The sequence below is a fragment of the Centroberyx affinis genome, unplaced genomic scaffold (assembly GCF_046629955.1).
Source record: "Centroberyx affinis isolate AG114_WGS23_722 - 3 ecotype Tasmania unplaced genomic scaffold, CSIRO-AGI_Caff_v1 ptg001629l_1, whole genome shotgun sequence".
In the NCBI taxonomy this organism is placed as follows: Eukaryota; Metazoa; Chordata; class Actinopteri; order Beryciformes; family Berycidae; genus Centroberyx; species Centroberyx affinis.
The window spans coordinates 357,081-378,735 of NW_027280067.1; the positions used below are offsets into that span (position 1 = coordinate 357,081).

At 38.3% G+C, this 21,655-nt stretch overlaps 1 protein-coding gene across 1 annotated transcript; it reads left to right on the forward strand.

The window, feature by feature from the left end:
• Positions 1-3,313: 3,313 nt before the first annotated feature.
• Positions 3,314-12,751, forward strand: vamp2 (vesicle-associated membrane protein 2). The gene is made up of 5 exons (XM_071528176.1): positions 3,314-3,393; positions 9,670-9,769; positions 10,235-10,393; positions 10,996-11,047; positions 11,582-12,751. Coding segments are annotated over exons 1-5 (330 nt in total). The 5' UTR covers positions 3,314-3,391; the 3' UTR covers positions 11,599-12,751.
• Positions 12,752-21,655: the final 8,904 nt, after the last annotated feature.

Here is a 21,655-nt window from a genome sequence, read left to right on the forward strand (position 1 = left end):
TAACTGCAACCAAATGCTTCCTGAAATAGTTAATCAGTTTCTCGCAGCACCATGGAGGAATTTTGTCCCATTCTTCCATATAGAGCTTCTTCAACTCAGTGACATTTGTGGGTTTTCGAGCATGAACTGCTTGTTTATGGTCCTGCCACAACATCTCACTTGAGTTTACTGTAGGTTTGGACTTTGACTTGGCCATTGCAAAGCCTTAAATTTCTTGGTCTTCAACCAAATATTCTGATGCAGACTTGCTTGTTTTTCCTTCCCATTTTTCCTCAGTGTTTTTCTGATGTTGGAGCCATGAACACTGACCATAGCTGAGGGAGAGAGGTCTTTGGAAAGTTTAGTAGGATGACCTACTGTGTCAAAGTTCCTCTATTTGGACAGCATGTCTCTTGGTTATGTGGAGCTCTAGCTCCACTTTTAGAAATTGTTTTAGAAATTCTGGAGGTCTTCAGCAATTTCTTTTGATTATGGCATGATATGTCTTTAGGCCCAAAGTTTGTCAGATTTATATTGGGTAAGGCTGGCCAAATTGTCTGATTGTTATCTAAGGCATTCAAACAGCTGGCCCTAATTATCCCTTTAATTGGGTTGAGGGGGAAATTACTCATACACACAGGGAGATTACATGTTTGATTACCCTGCACACCAAACAAATTAAGCGTCCCATCACCTTACAACCATACATGGATAATACATCAGTATAGGTGAGCTTGAGGTTCACACACCTACCATGGTTTCATAAGATTTTGGATATATGTAGAGGAATACAATTTATATGCAAGATTGTTTTTAACATTATTTAAGAATTTCCAAAATCCGACCTTGTTACTAAAGTGGAAATTTATCAAATATTAAAAGGAATATTGCATTCCTTTACAGGCCTAACAACAATAAGTACCTTTACAAAAAGTCAGCACTTGTTTGTTGTTGCAAAAACACAAACATTATATTTTAACTTATTGGCTTTTATTTATCATTGTTTTAACACTGCTATAACACTGTTTTTAGAGTCCCATACATATTTAAATATAGTAATAATAATAGTAGTCATAGCAATGGCAGTAATAGTAATATTAATGACAAACACACTCCCATTTCACCACATTAAATATGATCAAACACGACCTTGATAAGAGCCAAGAGTAGAGGCAAATCAATCATTGCCAATGAAATCTGGGTGTTAGGCAACTGAATGAAATGAATGAGATGAATGAAAAGATTATACTTTCCATTGAACAAGTTTGAAATCATGACTCCCAAAAGAGCTGAATGAGCTGATCTTTTCCTGGTCTAGCAAGGGATGAGCTGTGGGTTTAAGAGGGGACTTTATTAAGTGAGATCTCTGCCCATATGGGACTCATAATGTGGAGTAAGCCGATATCAGGGGAACCTCAATGGATGTTTGAGTGACTGGAGGGTTATGAAACAGCACCAATAGGTCACACAATGCAATGACTTAACTTGATTAGGGATTGCTCGAGTGTCAATTACCACCCCAACCAACATAGGCTACCTATAGGCTACAAATATACTCAACAAAAAATCTCCCCCATCATCAACACGGTCATAGTGCACCATTATCAGTAGGTATACTGTATAAAACCCAAATAGCATTCAAGCATCTGGAAATCCCACTATTTAGAAAGGGGCGGAATAAACCAATAGGGCAGCAGTGACCTTCACTACTAAGCATAATCCAGTCAATGATCTGCAGTAGACCCTAAATTAATTTTATTCATTCCTGTTACAGACATGTTCATGAAACTTTTCCAAATAAGCAAGGCATAACACGCAGTAAGATAAAACCAGTTGAGGCCTGCTGTAGTGCAGATCATTGATTGGATTATGTGTTATGGTGATAGGTGCTGCCACCCTTTTGGTTGGGGATTTAATATTCTGCCTCTTTGAGCATGATAGGATTTCTGGTAGTTCAACAAACCCTACTGCTTAAAACATGAACAGAGATAGGCTATAGCCTGATTATCATCATTTACTCATCCAATCTTTCTGGCAATGTGAAAAAAGTCTCACTATCAAACTAAGAACCCTATTAAAAGCACTATTAAAAAGCAAGAATGTGTATGTCCTTTCTTAAGGCATAGGCTTATAACTTACTTTGTAGTGGTAAATAAAAAGGTGGGTAAAGTATGACCTCATCATGAGACAAACCATTACCACTATGAACAAAAATCAATTATATTTTCAGAAAAGCATTAATTTATGTTTTCGACTTTAAAACAGGGGTTCATAAACATTTCCATGTCATGGACACCAAGATAGACACACATTAGTCCACTGACCCCCATTTGATAATATTTTATCCCAAGGACTTCCATATAAGATGTTGTCAGTTTAGCATTGAATTGTGCAACTGTCTATGTTGTCACTACATGGGGAGATAATAGTGGTGAGAGTGAAACCTATGATAACACTCAATCATTCTTATTCTGTTGTGGGAATAATTTTGAGTTATTAACAATGAAATTAAACTATTCCTTATTTTGCAGAGGGACCTCTAGAACCCTCTCTGAAGGATCAGTGGGGGTCCCCATGCTTGAAAACAACTACCTTAAAAGACCCTATATCCTCATGTAAACTAGGCTACATCAGACTGATGCCATTTACTGTAATATCTACTACGAATTTATGCAGATTTATGCCAGTTTGAACAGGTGAGTAAACCTATTCCTCAATTAAAAAGGTGGGTAACCTGTTTTTAGGTGGATTTACCCTCCACTACATCCCTTGGCCATATATTTACTATGAAATAACCAGGCACCTAGTGTGAAGCTCGCCACACCCCCTTTCAAAGAACGCCATTTTGTTGACATGCACCCTTGCTGCCAAAATAAGCTCCCTCACGAGCGCTTTAAGCCTAAACGTGACCATGTTGCGCGGTGCATATGAAAGAAACATACATGTATAATCACAATGACGGCGTCGGTAGACAAAAAACGTCGCTGTCGTGATCAATAAAATGGTGTCTTTGGTGTCTTTGGCCACCCATTTCAACATGAGACTCGCCGATTGACGTCACCGAGCCATCTTTGTCCCCCTAATCCAGGCGACTGTTTATTACACCTTCATTACTGTAGAGACTCCGACGGCACCGGGCACTTATAATAGCCTGTAGGTGCAGCATCACAGTAGATATAGGAAGGGGAAAAGGTTTTTTCTAGAGAGGGGACATTATCTATCTCAGCGGCAAATACAAGCGAGTCCTACTAGGCTATATAGGCAGGAAAACGCCACAATAACCTACCAAAGGGTGCCAGAGGGTAGAGAGGAGCGCAGAAGGCAATCCACTTAATCTACCAGCCACTTACTACACGCTAACATTTCCAGTCCGGATTTCAGCACTACTGCCTAGCCTACTCTACCAGGGAAAATGTAAGTTTCACGTCGTTTTATGTTGTTTTTGTGGGGCCCTGTGTTATTAATGAGTTGCAATTTCGTATCCTCGTGACAGGTGTTATTCAGGATTTATGGCAACTGAATGGTCTCGTGAGGTTTTGGCGTAAAATACTGAGGTTATTGTACTGGTGTAAGAATACCATCTCGTTACTATGTTGATGCTGAATTTAATTTCGTAGCCTTAGTTGCCTGCTGGATAATGAATAGCCCACACGTAACGTTAGGCTAACGCTTTGGCCTAACCTTGGAGCAGGCGAGAGCATCGGATTTATTGTTGTCAAGGAAATAAGCCTTATTGCGGTGTTTACACGGTAAACAATCGGTAAAGGTTGTTTTTTTGCCGTGTTTTTGCCAGTCTCTTCCATTTTTCACCTCGTGCTTTTCACTGGAGCCAACACGCACGCATTTTCCAGATTGGACTGGTTTGATTTGAAAGGGTTGCCGTCTGTGAAATTGCCCACAGGCTAATTAAATTTACATTTTGGAAGCATCATATACAAAAAAGGATGTTAACGTTAGTCTTAACTAAACAATTTTAGGCCCTTTAGTCGTGCGTTACTTCACCGTAGGCAACGATTAGGCTAATTTGTAGAGGCAGCAAGGACATAATGTTGAACAAGCCCTATGAGCTGTTTCAAAGCTTTAGACAGCCTATTAAGACAGCCTGTTGAACTTTTAATGTTTTTTTTCGACGTGTCCTCCATTGGCCTTCATAAAGACTATTATATTATTAGCCATTAGGCTTAGGCCTAGTTTACGCGATATTTGTAACCTACAGCGGGGGGTGGGGATAGCCTAGCCTCGTATGTCGTCGATTGTCGTGCGAGGGCGGACAGCTACATAGCAGGCTATATTTTAGGCTGTTTGCTGTTTCAAGGACATCTAATAGCTATAAAATGTATATCTCCCTTGTTGTTTTCGACTGTATAGGATGCAAGTGTGTAAGTGTATAGGCTCAGGAAAGATGGCCGTGACAACCTCGTCTCTGTCAGGTTTTCTATGGCAGGCAACAGTGGGTTAAACGTTGAAACAGCCAAGCTTCGACACGCGACATGTTATTCAACTGTTGACAACGATATTTCCTCAATGGGGCTAAACGTAAAATTGTCACCAGCATTTGCTCTTAATCTTCCATAAGGAACCTCCCCGCCCTCGACATGGTATAGGCTCACACCGTTTATACAGGCCCGGTCGAGTCATGCTCAATCAGATCTTTTAAAAGACATTATATAGGCCCTTTGTGTCAGGATATACCGTCAGAAATAAATAATCAACTGTGTGGGTTAGGTTACAGTCCAGCAGCATCAAAGGGAAGCGGGTAGTGACACTGGGAAGAGACTATTTCTGGTCCAGGCTGGTGTGGCGCTGTCCAGTGCTGAAACGTCGCTCTCCAGTGCTGAAAAACACACAGCGAGCTTTTTCATGTCAGTGACCACCCAAACAGAAACGCATTAAACTGGGGGACCCCCCATTTGAAAAGATTTTGTCCAAAGGAACCCCATCTGAAGGGATTTTTGTTGTTAGATATATATATTTAGATTAAATATAGAATAGAATAGCTGTCTATACTATTGGTGGGGTGGGGGCAGTGAATCTTATGATCGAAATAGTCATCCTTACACATTTCCTCATTGTTTTTACCTCTAGTAAGTGAAATGATAACAAAATTAAACTATTGCTCATTTTGCCGGTGACCCCATGAACCCCCCAGTCAAGGCCCTCGGAGGTCCCTGGACCCCACTTTGGGAACCACTGGGCTATACTATTTTTATAGGCTCTGTCTTGAAAGGGTTGGATATATTTAGCAGTCATAGCCTATATTTGACATTGGCAGTGGACTCAGTTAGTTTACGTCTATGTTGTAGTCACAGTGAGAGCAATACGAAACCCTGCCGACCCAACATGCCAGCTCAGTCTATTAGCAGCTACTCTATTACGCCTAATCAGGGACCCAATGAGCACCATAGCACTGTCTATATCAGATCAGATTATGTGACATAGTGCTGTCATCGGGTGCCCTTTCATGTCATTGGTGTCAAATGTTAATTACTGTTACTTTTGTGATATTCTGTTAGTTGTTTGGCCTGAAAGTGATCTGGCAACAGGGTGAAAATGATTATGGGTCTCTAGTTATCACAACGCACAAAATCAGTAGCAGGATTTAGCGATTTAGAGTGGGATTCACGGGGCAACAGTGTCATGTTGCTGCACAAAGAAGATTTTGAGACAAGTGAAACAGGTTCCTTTTGGCCCTGTGACTCCCATTCATTTAGCATTAACAGTGGCTAGTTGTTGAAAAAGCAATCAATATCAATCAATCAATCATTCAAATATATTTTGATATTTTAGGTAAGGTATCTCTTCTGGGAATATTCAAACACTTTTTAAGTGGAGATTATAAACTTAGATTCAAGAAGACAATCCACTTTAAGACATAATTACATACATCCATTCTTTGAGGTTCAATAGTTTAGTCTTAGTTTGTGAATATAGACAAGTCTGTCCCAAAGTTAGCAATACGAGATTCAAGACTGTCTTGATGGTAATATTGGAAGATAACCTAAATCCTGGAACTGATCCATTAATGATAAATGGAAGACTGATTTATAAACAGAATTGTGTAATGATAATCACCCTCTTCAAAGCTAGATAAAATAACAACAATGATATATCCTTGTAAAAGAAGCATAGTGATAATTATAATGCATTGTAAAAAATATCACATGTAGATAATTTGTGTTTGGGCTGGTTTGGAAGTGATAGTGACCTACAACACTATCAAGAGAACTATTTCTAAAGGATTTGTTGTCACTTGAGGATTAGGAATGTGTGTGTGTGTGTGTACATTTAAAGGTGACCTTTATACAGAGTTTTGCCTCACACTCCTACAGGAACGTAGTCACAAGTACGATACGCTTATCAAAGGATCCTACAACATTAGCTATATTATACTGTATAAGCGTACGAGGAAGATGGAACAGCTCATAAATGATCACTTAGTCACTTCAATTTCCATAGAGCATTTTCTTAACTGGGACTTCCAGATAGCAATAAGGGATGCTGAAGCAAGCATGCTCAGCTACTCCATGCTGAATGAAAAATTAAATATATCTGCCTATTTATGCCTATTTTAAGTATTTCTTAATTTTTTTTTAAATATATTTCAGATTAAAGATTTAATGTTCTTTGTGGGTCCAGGGACGTTGATCATTCCAGATCAGCATACTACTGCTTTATTTGTTGATATGGATACAGATTTAAGGCAAAGTAATATTAGTAGGATGAGATATTGATGTCTTAGTTGAAAATTAAGTGAATCTAGATTGTGTTTACTATTATTTTCTTATGATAATTATCAGCATACTATTTTTTCTGCTTGCTTTGTGTGGTTGTAATGGTGCTTACAATGAAAGGCCCAGACCACATGTACCTATTTTGCATTTCAGGGATGATATCCATTATAATCTTTACTTTGGAGAAGCCTGCATCATTCAAATCTCCTTTGGGAATCACAAAAAAGCCAGCAATAAAATCAACTCAACAAGTGTAGTAGCACATGTAAGGTGCTTGCAGGTTGGGATGGGATCTTCAAAATACCTAATACTAGTCCATACCGGGGATGCATGCGCCACAACTACGTGCAGACTTGCCAAAAATGTGCATAAGTCCCTGCCTATGCCAATGCTCAATGCCCATGTGCAGTTTCAGATTGATTGGCCACCCATTGAGGAGCAAAACGGATGCAGACAGACAGACAGAGTTTTCCTTATTTTATAGTAGGATGTTTTTGGTCATTGATTGAATTTTATTGATACAGATGCCAATTGTGATATCTGTCTAATCTTTTATTAATTCCAAGAATTAAAAAAACATAGATAACAAAATGCATTTCCTTCTGTAATGTTGGAAAAACAAAGAAAATAGCCTACACTAATGATCAAAGAATAGCTTTATAGTAGTATACATGTGTTTTTAGTAAATATGAATCTATATGCCCAGTCTATTTATTTATAGGCCCAGCTGTTACATGACATTGTGCTCTGTGTTTTTGATTAAATCACCAGTGACTTGTCTGCATGAGTTATAACTGACTTTTAGGTCTATAGTTTTCACTGTGGAACCTACAGCAACTGTCTCTCACGACTCCCTCAAAGGTTTTCATTCATCATTCATTTAGGATTTAAGCAAGCAACAACAGTGGCATGAATGATTGAACAGGGTTAGCATGCAGCTTTAAGGGAAAAGTGATTTTGCTTCATTTGACCTACATGGACTCTTGGTAAATATGAAAAAAATCTCTATTTCCAACGCAGAATCACTGCAATTCTTAGGTAATCAAGTGCATATTCAAGTGTTTCTCTACTTTTGTTACATATATATATATATTTCTGGTGCATTTGTCTGTCCTGTTGCACAGAACAGAGAGTATGTGTTAACATCAAAGGAGGCGTTTTTCACAGAGCTTTCAGTTTCCAATGGTGAATCGCACTTTCTGTTAAGTCTCTCACTGAAGCCATTATTGAGGCAAAGTACATCCAAAAGACTGGGAGGTTAATACAGTAATAGGCATCTTCATTGGCAGTCTGTTATATCTTGACTCTGTAGTTAACCAATGAAATGTTACTTATTTTGGCTTTCCATCCTGAACATACCCATCACTATACCACCGACACTGTCCTGTCTCCATAACATTATCCTATAGCTCCCAGTACTGTTCACATCACAGCATAACTCCACAGACTGTGAGGAAATTTACCAATAAAAAAGTGAGTGAACAAAGAATGAGCAATAAACAAGCAGCAAGCAAATTACCACGATGCACGGCACAGTGTTCTTCAAGACCACCCTTACAGAAAGCATCTAATCATATTTTGTATAAAATGTAGAAATTAGGTTGTTGAGTAGAGGATGCATTTTTAGGCTGTTTCTGAAATTACATTACATTACATTCTGACAGCCACTAGAGTTTGGATGCAATCACAAAACCGACGCTCTGTTGATCCTCCAAATTTGTCTTTTTTGTTTGCCCCCTTCCACATGCAGGGAGGTCACAGTGCAGGGTCGGCCACACAGCAAAAACTTCAGCGTTAATTTAACTTAAGAGTGTGAAAATCAACACTGTGCCAGTGGTTATATAAGTCCACACCCATCAGAGGCAATTTAACACTTTAAGATAGATTTGCACACCTGGCCCAGAGCCATATCAGCTCTATGAGAGGACAAACAACTCTCCAACCAATGCTTGTCAGCTCCAAATAATTGTCACTGAAAACATGGCACAATTTGCTGTGTACCTGGAGCTGGTAGGGAGTCGGTGTTTTGCTCAAGGACACTTAAGCAGGGTGGAAGTTTGCTTATGAAATATCTGCTGCATAGAATCCCACATCTGACATTTGAATGCCCTCTATAGAATAATAATAGCATGTCATGCAACAGTCTGTGTAGGAGTTGGACAAGTTAGACAGACACCATTAATTACCTGTGGGGATACTGCATTTTGTGTAGAAATATTTAAGACCGAACAAAAGAAATCAGTATTCATACATTTGAGCAGTTTACTATGCCTCCCAACACTTCTGGCAACTTTTCTGGAAATCAAACAAAAAAGACAATGAGTGATCTTGCCATGTCATTATGATCTTTGGACTGAGACAGACGTGAACAAACATAACATCACACATTGCAAGATTTTTAATTTACTTTCAAATTTTTTTATGAGCACATTACACATATGAAATATGTTAAAATCTGTGAATACATGAACTGCTAAATTTTCTTCTTTTTTTGTCTGTGTCCTCCAATCTGAAAAATTATGAAAAAATTGGATAAATTTATCTTCAAAAATAAATGCTGTGAAACATTCAGCTGAATATGTGTACATTTAATTATATTATAAATTATGTACTATCATTTTTTCTCTATACATTGACTGGATACTATGTCACTTTTATCTGTTTTCTTTTGCCATCCTGTAAAGCACTTTGAGCTACTGTCCTTGTATGAAAGGTGCTCTATAAATAAAATTCATTATCATTATCATTATCATTTTTGTTTAATATGAAAATCTTCTGTAATAGTGGGATGATTTTTTGTTACTGAGGTGCAGCTGCATAAATAGAGTAAAAAAAATGAAATTCTTGAATAGCATCCTGCCTCATTCTGCCTATAATGGTGTGTTATCGCAGCTTTTTAAGCCTTTTCTTGGTTAGTATGTTTTATATAACTACTAAGTATTTGTGTTTTCATTGTCAGGTCTGCCCCAGCCGCTGGCGCCCCTGCAGAGGGAGGGAATCAGCCTCCCAACCTCACCAGCAACCGTCGCCTGCAACAGACGCAGGCACAGGTGGATGAGGTGAGTCCATGTCCTTGCAAAGTCACATGTTGTCGGGCTCTGATGTCAATGTTTACGTTTTTTAACATTGTTCATGAGTCACCTACTGGTAACTCAGTCCTTTCTGCTTTCTCACATAAAAACAATAGGAAAACAATATTTCTTGGTTAAGAATGGATTTGAATTGAGTTGAGTTGGAAACCATGATTGGACATGAAAACTTCCAAACCTTAGGAGGGCTTTACCTAACTAATCGTCATCTAAGCAAGCAAAATTGTTGCGGCATATTTTTAGAATATATTTAAAAAATGTGTAGCCATTGTGTTGGCGCAGATGTGTCTAAACTACAAAGCAAAAATATAAAAGAGTCACGCACTATTCTGCCGGACCCTTGCAGAGAGTCATCCCATGTTGATAGTTGATTGCACTGCTTCTTTCTCACACCTCTCGCCTCATCTCTACATTGCTTTGCATGTCATTCCCCAGGTGGTGGATATCATGCGTGTAAACGTTGATAAGGTTCTGGAGCGTGATCAGAAGCTGTCAGAACTGGATGATAGGGCTGATGCCCTGCAGGCTGGAGCCTCTCAGTTTGAGACCAGCGCTGCAAAACTGAAGAATAAATACTGGTGGAAGAATGCCAAGGTGAGGACACACAAAGGCCTTATCATGTTTTTAGGACATCGCATTATCAGTATCGTTGGTTGTTTGTATTTTATCATTGGAAGTCTCATTAGTGGGTTTTTTGGATAGAAATTCTACGTAATACCATACGCACTTGGTCAGATGTCACTGGATTATGAAATCCCCTCATGAATCCAGAACTCCTCCTCCACTTCATGCTATGGAGCGATGCCAAAAATTCTGACAGCGCTAGAGTTTGAGCCGGCTGTGATTTATTTAACCGTAGGGTTAGCTGGCAGTTGACCATCTCACACTGTGTGGACATGAATAATACTAATACAGATAGGCGACATTTTAATGTGATGCTGAAAATTTGTCAGACCTTCTCTGGGCTAAACTGGCTCTGACATCACACAGTCTAAGGTTGCCTTTGGCCTGGCTGATGGCTATTTGTGCTTTCAAGAATTAAATGTTACAGCATAAATGTAAGTATTGTTATAGTGAATTGGAGATGATCTACCTATATGATAAAAAATGACATAATTGATTAAAAGGCTTAAAACAGTCACACATGTTACTCCTTTTCTAACAATAAATTTTTTCTCAACATCCACTGTCTTTAGATGATGATTATCCTGGGTGTGATATGCGTGATTGTCCTCATCGTCATTATTGGTAAGGGTCAATGATTGTTTTATGTGTATATCAGCTATATTCATACACATACATAGAAGATTAAGCAGTATTATACACTGTATATATGTTTTTCTGCTCTATAGATAGATTAGGACTTGATGACAAATAATCTCCCCACTAATTTAAAATCACACAATAACTCAAAATACAGGAACATTTAGCACCACTGTTTGGAAACAGTACCAATGCATTGAATCAATAGAATGACTTAGTTCTTAGTTCTGATTCAATACATGTTTCATATACTGCAAGTCACTGAATGAAAAGCTAAGGCAATCAGTTTGAGAGCAAAAATGTGTTCATTTCAACAAAATAAATATAAGAAAGCCAGCAGGTGGAAAATCTTGATTCAATAGGTGGTGCTCTGCTTCGATTCTCAATTGGGCCTTTAATGTAAGAATGTTTTTACTGCTGTACTGCACTTTTCTGACTTATCACTCAGTGAGTTCTGATGCATTAAACTCTATTTTCATAATATTTTCATCACCACTCCTCTGTTCTTTCTCTCTGCAGTGTACTTCAGCACCTAAGAAGAGTTGCTCCTACCCCAGTCTCAACCCAACTTCCTTGCAACAGAAAAACCCTCAAATTGATGACAAAATTAATCACTGATGATGAATTTATTATATATCTCCCCAATTAGCCTTGATATAACACCCCTAAACCCTTCGGGGCCCCATGGCTCCCCCACTTCCACCACCTCGCCTCTGGACCCCTGTCAATATTTGTCCTGTGAGTCTGTGGCCCTGTCTCCTTTCTAGGTACTTTTGGCTTTTCTAATCTGCCATACTGAGAACCAAACACTTGTGACGATGCAACAATAGAAAAGGAAACAATGACTGGCGATAATTGTTACATAACTGATATGATATATAGTTCTTTGTAGAGTTTTATTCTGATATATACTGTTTTTGTAGGTGTGTGTGCGTGTGTGTGCGTGCATTTTGTATTTTTTAATTTTTGTATTAATTTTACGTATGCTTCAGCGTTAACTACTGCCTATTTAAAGTGTGTATCTTGCATGTTCTCATTGTCCGTCTGTCCCTTGCTTACTCTTTCTTGCTCTGTCTTTCATAGAGTATTGGTGCATCTTTGCACAATGGAGTTGTTCTCCACTAACTAAGGTACTTCAAGGGAATACCAATTGATTTTTAGAGTTCATATGTGTTATTCCTATCTAGGACAGTCCAAAATATGACAGAAACAACAGAACTGAAACCTGAAATGTCATTCAGTTGTAAAATCTGGAGCTTTTTCATAGACAGTGAATGGAGGACTGATTTTGTGGATCCGCACATTGTTTCTTTGTGTTTTAATACCGAACAGAGCTTTATTCTATCTTTATTCTATTTTAATGTCATCACTTCTGGGCCACAAAAATTCAATTGCCCTAGAAAATTCCCCAGGTTATTCCATCACATTTTCCAGCTCCAGGTTTTATATCTTGATGCTGTCAGGGGTTCAAGTCTTGGCTTCTTTCTGGCTTTCCGAGAGAGTTGTTCATGCTCACAAATGTTGATTCAAATAACGCATGAATTGTTATATTAAGAGGTATTCCCCTGTAATCATTATTCCCAGCCCTTTCCATCTTCATCTGAGTGTCATTTCTCTTTCTCTGTTTCTCTAACTTTCAGCCATAGTCGCCCTAACACCCCACCCTCATCTCTCTCTCAGCATGCTTTAACACCCCGATTTCTTCTGATGATTTCAAAACTGCCATAGTACAGTTGGACCAATGTCTGTAGATGTTTCTTTTTTTAAAACTTTTACTTAGTGTCTTATTTCGAAAACATTCCTTCATTGCAGTCTAGTGCAAATGCTCTTAATGTAGCACATGTAAGTGTAAGTATCTTAAAAAAAAAAAAAACTGAGGTGAAAATAGTGTCGCCAATATCGGTCATACAAACCATAAGAGAAAATACTGATACTTATAGCTGTAAGGGTTAGTTTTGGGTAGACCAGTTTAGAATTTGAATCTGTCCAAATTTCTTTCTTTTGTAATATCTGTGATGTTACTGTAACATTACACTTATACTACGGAGATGTCATTACTATCATAATGTAGATATGGACTTGAAAAACAATACTTATGCCAGGAGTTAAAATGGTACTGTTGTATAAATCGACTATTCATTAATTTCCATATAGTAAGGGGTTAATTCTCACTGGCCCATAACCTACATGGACTCAGAAAAGCCTTAGTCTCCAATCACTCAAAAGCTAGCCTATTAGAGGTTATTTCCAGTCAAACACTTACACTTTTAGTTTGTGTAGGGGGAGAGGCTGACTGAAAAAGAGGAATCTGTTTAAAATGCACAAACAACCTTGTTTTTGATGGCGCTGTCTGGCCGGTCGACCGCCTGGCCAAAGGAGATCCTCATGCAGCAAAACCTCACCACATGAAGAGCACATAAACAGACAATTCAGCCTTATTTGCAAATCAAGGCACAGGGACAGAGGCTAATGAGGAAAAATGGCATAAATCCACAGTTGGCTAGAGTTTTAGTACAGCAATCCGATAACTTTGGGGTCTTTCTTAGATTCAGAGATTAGCAGTTAAAGGTTATTGACGAGTGAGCATTCCAAGAAATGGGAGAAGCAATTGTTCAAACAATAGTAGCATTCCTAACAAACTAGCCAGAGTGTTTTGCTATCGCAGTGGTTCTGTCTCGATGTTTCTCCCTATAGTTAAGGCCTTTTTCTTTTTTAAATATAATAGATTATATTTATATTATAGTATATTTTTGTGTGAAACAGATAGGTAAAGAGGAGAGTGCAATCAGTACCATTTGCTGCCAAGGGCGGTAAGCTCCTCTTTACCTCTGTCTTGTGTGTTTTTTGTAATTCAGCTCTGTGCGTTATACACTGCCAAGCAACTAGGGAGAGGCTTTTATTGTTATTGCAGTTATTTCTTCATTGGTGCCCTCACTGGTTTGGTCTTAAACAATTCTTTTACTATTTTTGGCATCTATTCCTGTGCAATCTACTCGTTTTGGCTACTTTCTGAATAGGAGTGCAGGACAATATGATGCACTTGCTTTGTGGATTTTCAAATCCTCTGTCACACTAAGGCCTCGTACACATTAGCAAATTGCAACATTTTAAAAATGTTACAAGTTCCCTAAAACTGCAAAAAGCGCTTTCAGGAACTGTGAAACCATTTTACGTTGGACCTTTTTATCACATCATGTAGACTTGCCTACAATGGATGAGAACAAACAATTCTAAACAATCCTATGGCAAGTTTAGTTCAGCAATTCAAATCTCTCCTCTATGCTTTATGAAAGTAAATTTTCAACTATCATTCCAATGATGTATGTTCTATAGCTTTTGCATCTTGTGAAAATATAGGCTGCAGTCACTGGAAAGCTATGGGAACCACTAAACCAACTAAAATATTTCAAAACAAAGTTAAAACCTGCAAGTGTGTGTAAAGCCTTAGAAGCCTTGTCTCTTTTCAACATGACTTTTTATCTTCCCCACCAACTGTATAGAGCAGCATGCTCCCCTTTGCTCAACTCACTGGTTCAGAATCCACACACGTGTGTGTGTGTGTGTGTGTGTGTGTGTGTGTGTGTGTGTGCGCGCGTGCGTGCGTGTGTGTGTGTGTGTGTTAGAGTAGCTCCGCCTGTCTTGGGAATATCCCTTGTTTATCCTGACAGATTAGGCCGCTTAAATCTCAAAGTAAGGGCAAGGCAAGTTGTTTCCATGACAACTTAAGTACACAAGCAGCAAGGTTTCAGATCTGCCAACCAGCTCTAATAGGGAGGACTAGAAAAGCATTTTTACAGGTGAAAGGCCCAAACCATAACCCCCCCCCCACACACACACCCCTTGCCTTAGAGTGCCCCCTCCCGTATTTCCTCCAAGTAGAGCAAAAGTAAATTACAGAATATTACCAAAGACCAGATTTTCATGCTTATGCTGCCAATTGCCATCAAAAACAAGTGGAAAGAAACAGTTATCCAATCTCATATGAAAAGAAACCATCCTACTCTGTTTTCAAAGCTTACCTTTATCCCAAATATCTGTGATTACAAGCCCTTTTAACCCTTACACACTGTGTACACGGTGTGTCATATTGGCTAGTAAGTGTGCCACTCTAACATATGCAAGGTAAACCAAAACATAAAGACAACATGCTTCAAAACTCAAATACAATGTGCCCCCACATAAGGCTGTGTGTATCCAGGTCTGAAGAGCTACTTTAATCTGTAACAAGTCTTTAGACACATGATCCTGTAACTAATAATAGCACAACTCTTCTTTTTCTGTCTCCGTAGTGCTGACAACAGTTTTAAAATGAAAAGACATATAAACTTTAACTATAGCTGTTAGACAAAAACCAAGAAAAACCTAACAAAAAAAAAAATCTGTATTGTTTGGTGTTGTAATATGGGGGTGTTTTGGGGGGTAGGGGGTCCTATATCCTCAGGTTCAAGGTATTAGCAATTTATCACATATATATGAGGACAAAAATTATATTAACAAACTGTAAAATTGGACTTTCTGGCAATACAAAAATATCGTAGGGTTTCAAATGTGGTCATTTTCACCATCCAGCAGGAGTTATCATCACAGTGGACTGAAGTGAAAAAACACTACTGATTGGGGTAGGACTTCTGTGTTATCCATGAATCAAACTGTTGTCCTGAGGGTGCTCAACAAATTTGGCCGCAACGGCGAAAATGAAGTGAGCGCTCTCTCTTTTTCTGTTGCTTTACTGTCTGTAAGAAAAGAAGTGCGCATATTTTAACACCGTGGCACTTTTTCTGTTGTAATTTGTTAATTTGGTGGGATGGGAACATGATTTGGTGGAGAATATTGTTTTATTGTCAACCTCAAGAATTGGTCAGTGATCTCAACATACACTGCGTTCAAGTCATATGGCGGTAATCCTAAATGCAAGTTGCCGACTTGGAAAAAGTGTTCACTCCCTCTTCCAAGTTTCAATTACAAGTCGTAAGCTTGGCTTTTGTCAATAGATTTTTTGCAGGAAAAAAGCAGAAAACCAACAGAAGGTGAATTAAATGAGGATAAAACTCCAAACCTTCAACAAAGAGTCACTTAAGTACAGAGGGGTGAATGCTCCCTAATATTTGCTACACAGTTCCAGGTCCAGCTTAAGTCAAAATGACTGTTACCCCCAAATGGAGTGAATGCAGCAATAGGAGGGAACCTATTGAGACCCTGAACTTTTACTGGATGGCTATAAATGTACAATATTCTATTTAATACACGTTAACTTGTTTTATTTTTTAACCAAATATTGTGTTTTTCTTTTGTATCAATTTAGTAATAACTCCAGATGTCACTGAATTGTTTGTGTGTAAGCACTGATGGGTAAAGGTCAAGAAAATGAAAAGTTAATGGAAAAAAGTATTTTTACCTTGAAATGTCCAGAATGCTTAGAATGATTCTACGGTTTACATCAGATTTGCCGTTTGTATCTACAATATATATATTTTTTGTTTAAATCCGTTTATTTTTGAGGAAAGATTTTGATTTCTCTTTGGGACTGGGGTTTGCGGGATGAAGGCCCATATTGCCCCTGTTCGTCTGGCCTTATAGGAGGGACAGGACTGGAGGATCATGGGCAATGTGCTCAGTTTTACTTTGGTTTTTCTTTGCTTTATTTATTGATAGATTTATTGTGCTGTCATTTGGTATGGGATTAGAAACTAAACAAGGTTGATTCAACGTAAATGAGAGGAAACTGATTGAAAAACAGAAGTACATAAAATAATTGTAGTGTAAATCTATCAATGTCTTATTATATTGATGAACATCATGAAATATATGTATATTGGAAAAACAGTAATTATGACAACTTGTACTTTTGTGTGTGCTTCATGTGCTTTGTGGGTGTGCAGCAATGGGCAGATGCAATTTTGACTGCAATTCTGGGACTCTTATGAACCTTATGTGACCTGTATGAATAAGCATAAATTTATTATCAGTACAAAGATTAACTTCTTTTCTTTAATTCACCCTAATTACACCTAAGTGTGATGAAAACACGGAGCCCTGGAGCCATTAAAAGGCACGCTTCTGCATTGTGTCCAGAGTCGATTAAGACTACAGTAGGCCTTGGGGCTAATAGGTCCTTTCAAAGCCTACAAGATCCTCTCACCCCCACTCCCTGCCCCCCACCTACCACACACACACACACACACACACACAAAACCACTTAGGACTACACATACAAATGCACACAAATGGTATGTGCGTGCGCTCATTCCCCTCTTTTTGCCACATAAAGATTATAATCCTATGATATATTAAGTACAAAAAAGCATGTTATGTTGGAAGTCACAAAAATAATGAGGCTTTTCAAATCACATTTTCAGAAAAATCTATACTATTCTATACTAGACTCACCAGCTTCAATTTAATGATGTGTACAGCCTATATTTAGGTACCGGAGAGTTTATGCAGGATTTGCACGTCAATGTATTCAGCAGCTCCCACAGAGCAGCACCATTACACCTCTCATGCAGCTCACACAATACATTCAGTTAAGACTAAGACTAATTCATTCTCATTTTAAGTGATGTGACATTCTATACAGTAGGTCTACACACTAGACTAGAGCAAGCCAGACCTCCAAACCAATTCAGTGGCAGTGGTTAAACAATTTTTTTCTTGAATTCATGATGAGTAAAGAAATGTTGAAGTCAAATTGATTTGCAGCCTAGGTTCTAAGAAGATCCTTATCCCAAAGTTAGGATTTAGACCTAGGCCCTGCTGACATGCAAAAGGCTGTAGCAGTCTAGTGTCCTCTGACATTACATTATTATTTTTAGTAGTAGTAGTAGTAGTACGAAATGCATTGGTCTACAGAATTATATAATCCACAAATCCACACAATACTGGGACCCACGGGGTGCTGTAAAACAAACCACCAGCGTGTGTCGCTTCAGGGGGCTTTTATTTTGTAGTACGCCAAGCTGTCACAGAGTGACGCCCTCCTCCCTGGACAGTTCAGTGACTCACCCTCAACCCAACGGCGACGTACTGCCCTCCTCTCTCTTCCTGCCTAGTTCACATTCACTGTATGAACCATAGACCGTAGAAAATAATGTATGAACAACCAAAAATACCAAGTATGTTACGAAATACAAACATACGGTATAGACTATATTCTGCGCATTGGCGACTATGCGACTACTGGAGATGACGGAGCAACACAGCACACACACTGTAGATATGGACCCACTTTGGCATTTCGTTGTATTTCCTTGCATTTTCCCTGCGGTCCAAGATTCACAACGGGACTGCATACAGATAAAATACTCGTACACTCTGAGGTCAACGTGCGAGAAGCTACAGTAGTAAATGCTATAGGCTGCCAGTGCCAACAACCTCATGCTGTCAATATAAAATTGTATATAACGTGCAATTACGTCCTGCCACTGTTATACATAAGCCTGCAGTATAAGGGGTAGATATAAGAAAAAATAAGTGAAAAAATAAAAGGGGAAAAGGAGTGGTGAAACTGAGTGAACTGGAGAAAAAAAACAACTGAAAAAATGGTAAGTGATTTGGTGAATCATTCAAGATTTGATTCAAGCAAGGTTGATCAGATAAAAAAAAGAAAAAGCCACGTTTTATAAATTTTCTTCACTTTTTATCAGTCGCCATTAATCATTCTAACTACTAGAGTGTATCGCTTAACAAGTAGCCTCAATCTCCTTTAACTCATAAGCCGTGTGACCCCGCCTCCCATTCAGTTCCACGGCCCAACGTGTAGTTTCATGTTTTCACCACCAGGTGTCACCTCTACACAACGACTGCAGTGGGCTCCAATTATGGTGCATGGGCATGAATGTGGACCGATACCATCAACACAGAAACAATTTAGACTTACCTGTGTACAGCATTAAGATTGAAAGGTAAAAAATGTTGACCAGTTCACAGTTCACACCAGTCAATGATGGATAAATATGAGTGAATGTATATTTATGAACAGATCTATTGTCATCTTCAAAAATATATGGTGCATTTATACTATATTCTATTTTACCGATATAATACATTGTATCATCACACTTACAATATGTTCCCAAAATTACAGATAAAATATTTTAACATACAAACCAAACATTTGTGGATCAAATGATTATGTTGAGCATTTCTTTCCTCTCTTTCCCTCCATATCTGCATGAGTGCCTTGTTAAATTGCCTCATGGGTTTTGCCTTGAATAATGAACATTACTTTTCATTATCATCGTTTCATTGCAGACATTTCTCTGTATGCAGAGTGACACGGTTAATGCAGAATAATGCATGAGAATTATTTTACTATGCCAAGCAAAGGAAGGTAAAGGTGAGGATTGAGCAGAAAAAAATCACTATTTACCTGAACACAGACAGATAATAGACAGTTGAGCTGGAATAAACTGGAATAAGATAATAGATACAGGTATAAAATGATATTATCCAGTATACAGAGGTGCAAACACCTTAACCTTACTCAGTTTGCGTAAGTTCTGTTTCCATGGTAATATAAAAAATATTATTTTCATTCATGCATACAGGGGTATTTGTGAGTGGGATGTGAAGATGCTAAGCATGAATAGATATAAACAGCTTGGCACGAACAAGATTTTTATCTTGGCAATGAACTATTAGCCAGAGTACTGTCTGTGTTTAAATACACTCACTGGCTCATCTTCAGTGCTGCCACTCACCAACACATCCAAACCAATGAAGATTCACTGCATGTCAGGAAGGCCAGCCAAGGCAAAACTAAGCTCTTTATTCACATATTTAATCCATGCTATAAAAGTGTCAGCCAATCATAGTTCAAACCCCTGGCGCAGTGTCAGATTATTTGTATTTGGGATGTTTTTTAGTGATTGGCTGTACAGCATAAGGGCAAAGCATGTCATCTCTTTTCCCAAAGACATCTCAAACAACAATTCAGGGTGATGTGTTTTTAATTTCCATGGAAATGGTTTTTAAAACACATCAAAATTCATTAAATGTGACTAGCTGATGAAAATGTTCAGTAATACTACATTACTACACTGCTGTTTATAACACATTCATATTGCCCGAACAAGAGCTTCACAACATCTAAATGCTGCATACTTGATTATTACTGAACTTGGGTTGAGAGAAGAAGTCTGACAAACAGCACACATCTGAAAAACAGCTATATAATGTTATTCAGTTAAAAATGTCCAGAGGGAGTTTTATTTTGAAAGTTTTGCTCATATTAACACATTGCTCCCACTGCTATGTCACCAATGACGTAAATATTACAGGTAGGCTACTGCTAATAAAATCTTACCTGAACAAGAATGAATGAATGTATAGAGTATTATAGCTTTTATACATTGGCTACCTGTTAGTTTTGGAAAAGACTTTCAGATTTTCCTGACAACTTTTCAGGCTCAGGCTAAGTCTCGCTCCAAGCTACTTCTCAGATCTTTTAACCCCTTAAGAGCCCTCCTGGCCATTCTGTCTAGTTTAGAGATCAATGGGCATTTACCATCCAGGCCACTAGGCAAAATCATCTATTTTATTATCGTTGCATCTGCTTCCTTTATTCTTCTGTAACTGTGTCTTTGATTCATGTCTGGCATTTTTATTGTCTTTTTGGCTTTTAGCTGTCTCATTGTAAAGCACTTCTTAACTCTGTTTTGAAATGTGCTATATAAATACAATTTATAATAACATTAACAACAACAATACCATTACTATATAATACAATAACACTACTACTACTGCTACTACTACAACTGCTTCTACTACTATTACTTTGTTGTTGTCATTGCTCTTGTATATACTGCAGGTAAAGTGAGGTACAACAATGCAGCAACAATACTTCTTTGACCAAAACTTTAATGACCAAATCATCAACTATGAGGAACAACCATGCAACAGTGATAAATGAGTTGAGCAATTCCACTGTGCTTTTCATATTCGAGAATAGAGAGCACATTTTTGTCTAATACTTGGGGAAAACAGATGTTTTTATGTTAAGTGTTGCTGTTTCCATTGTGAACAGGATACGTTTTTCTCACTAAGACTTTGTCATTTCCGTCCCTGGACTTACTCAGGCAAATAGTGATGTGCCTCCTGAGCAGTTGCCATGAAAACCCAGGGACGGCTTATAGCTTTAAGTTGTGATCAAATGTTCAAATATGTGCTGAATTTTAGCTATTGATTAACATCAAACACATGCAACCACAGTGTGTCTGTTTCCTTGTGATGTCTACAGACTTCAATGCAATGTCCAGTGAATCCCAGACGGCATGTTGTGACCTGCCCTTTAGGCACAGGAACAGCATCACCCATACACTGAATGTACAAAATATTAGTGACACTTACTCTTTTCATGAAGCACACTGATGAGGTGAATCCAGGTAAAAGCCATGATCCCTTATTGTTTTCTCTCATTAAATCTATACCAATCACAAAGGAGGAAATGTAGGTAAGGAGAAGCAGACGAGTTGGAGAAGGATTTCTAAGCTTTGAGACAACTGAGATGTGGGTTGTGCAAAAGGGGCTGCAACTCAATATCAAGATGTCCCTGATGTTTTATACATTCAGTGTAGATGTACTCAACATTCCTCC

What these genes read in the sequence shown, in the direction of transcription:
- vamp2 (XM_071528176.1), top strand. An exon ending in CGCAGGCACAGGTGGATGAG is followed by an intron (nt 9,770 to 10,234) that starts GTGAGTCCATGT and finishes GTCATTCCCCAG; the next exon opens with GTGGTGGATATCATGCGTGT. An exon ending in ACTGGTGGAAGAATGCCAAG is followed by an intron (nt 10,394 to 10,995) that starts GTGAGGACACAC and finishes CACTGTCTTTAG; the next exon opens with ATGATGATTATCCTGGGTGT.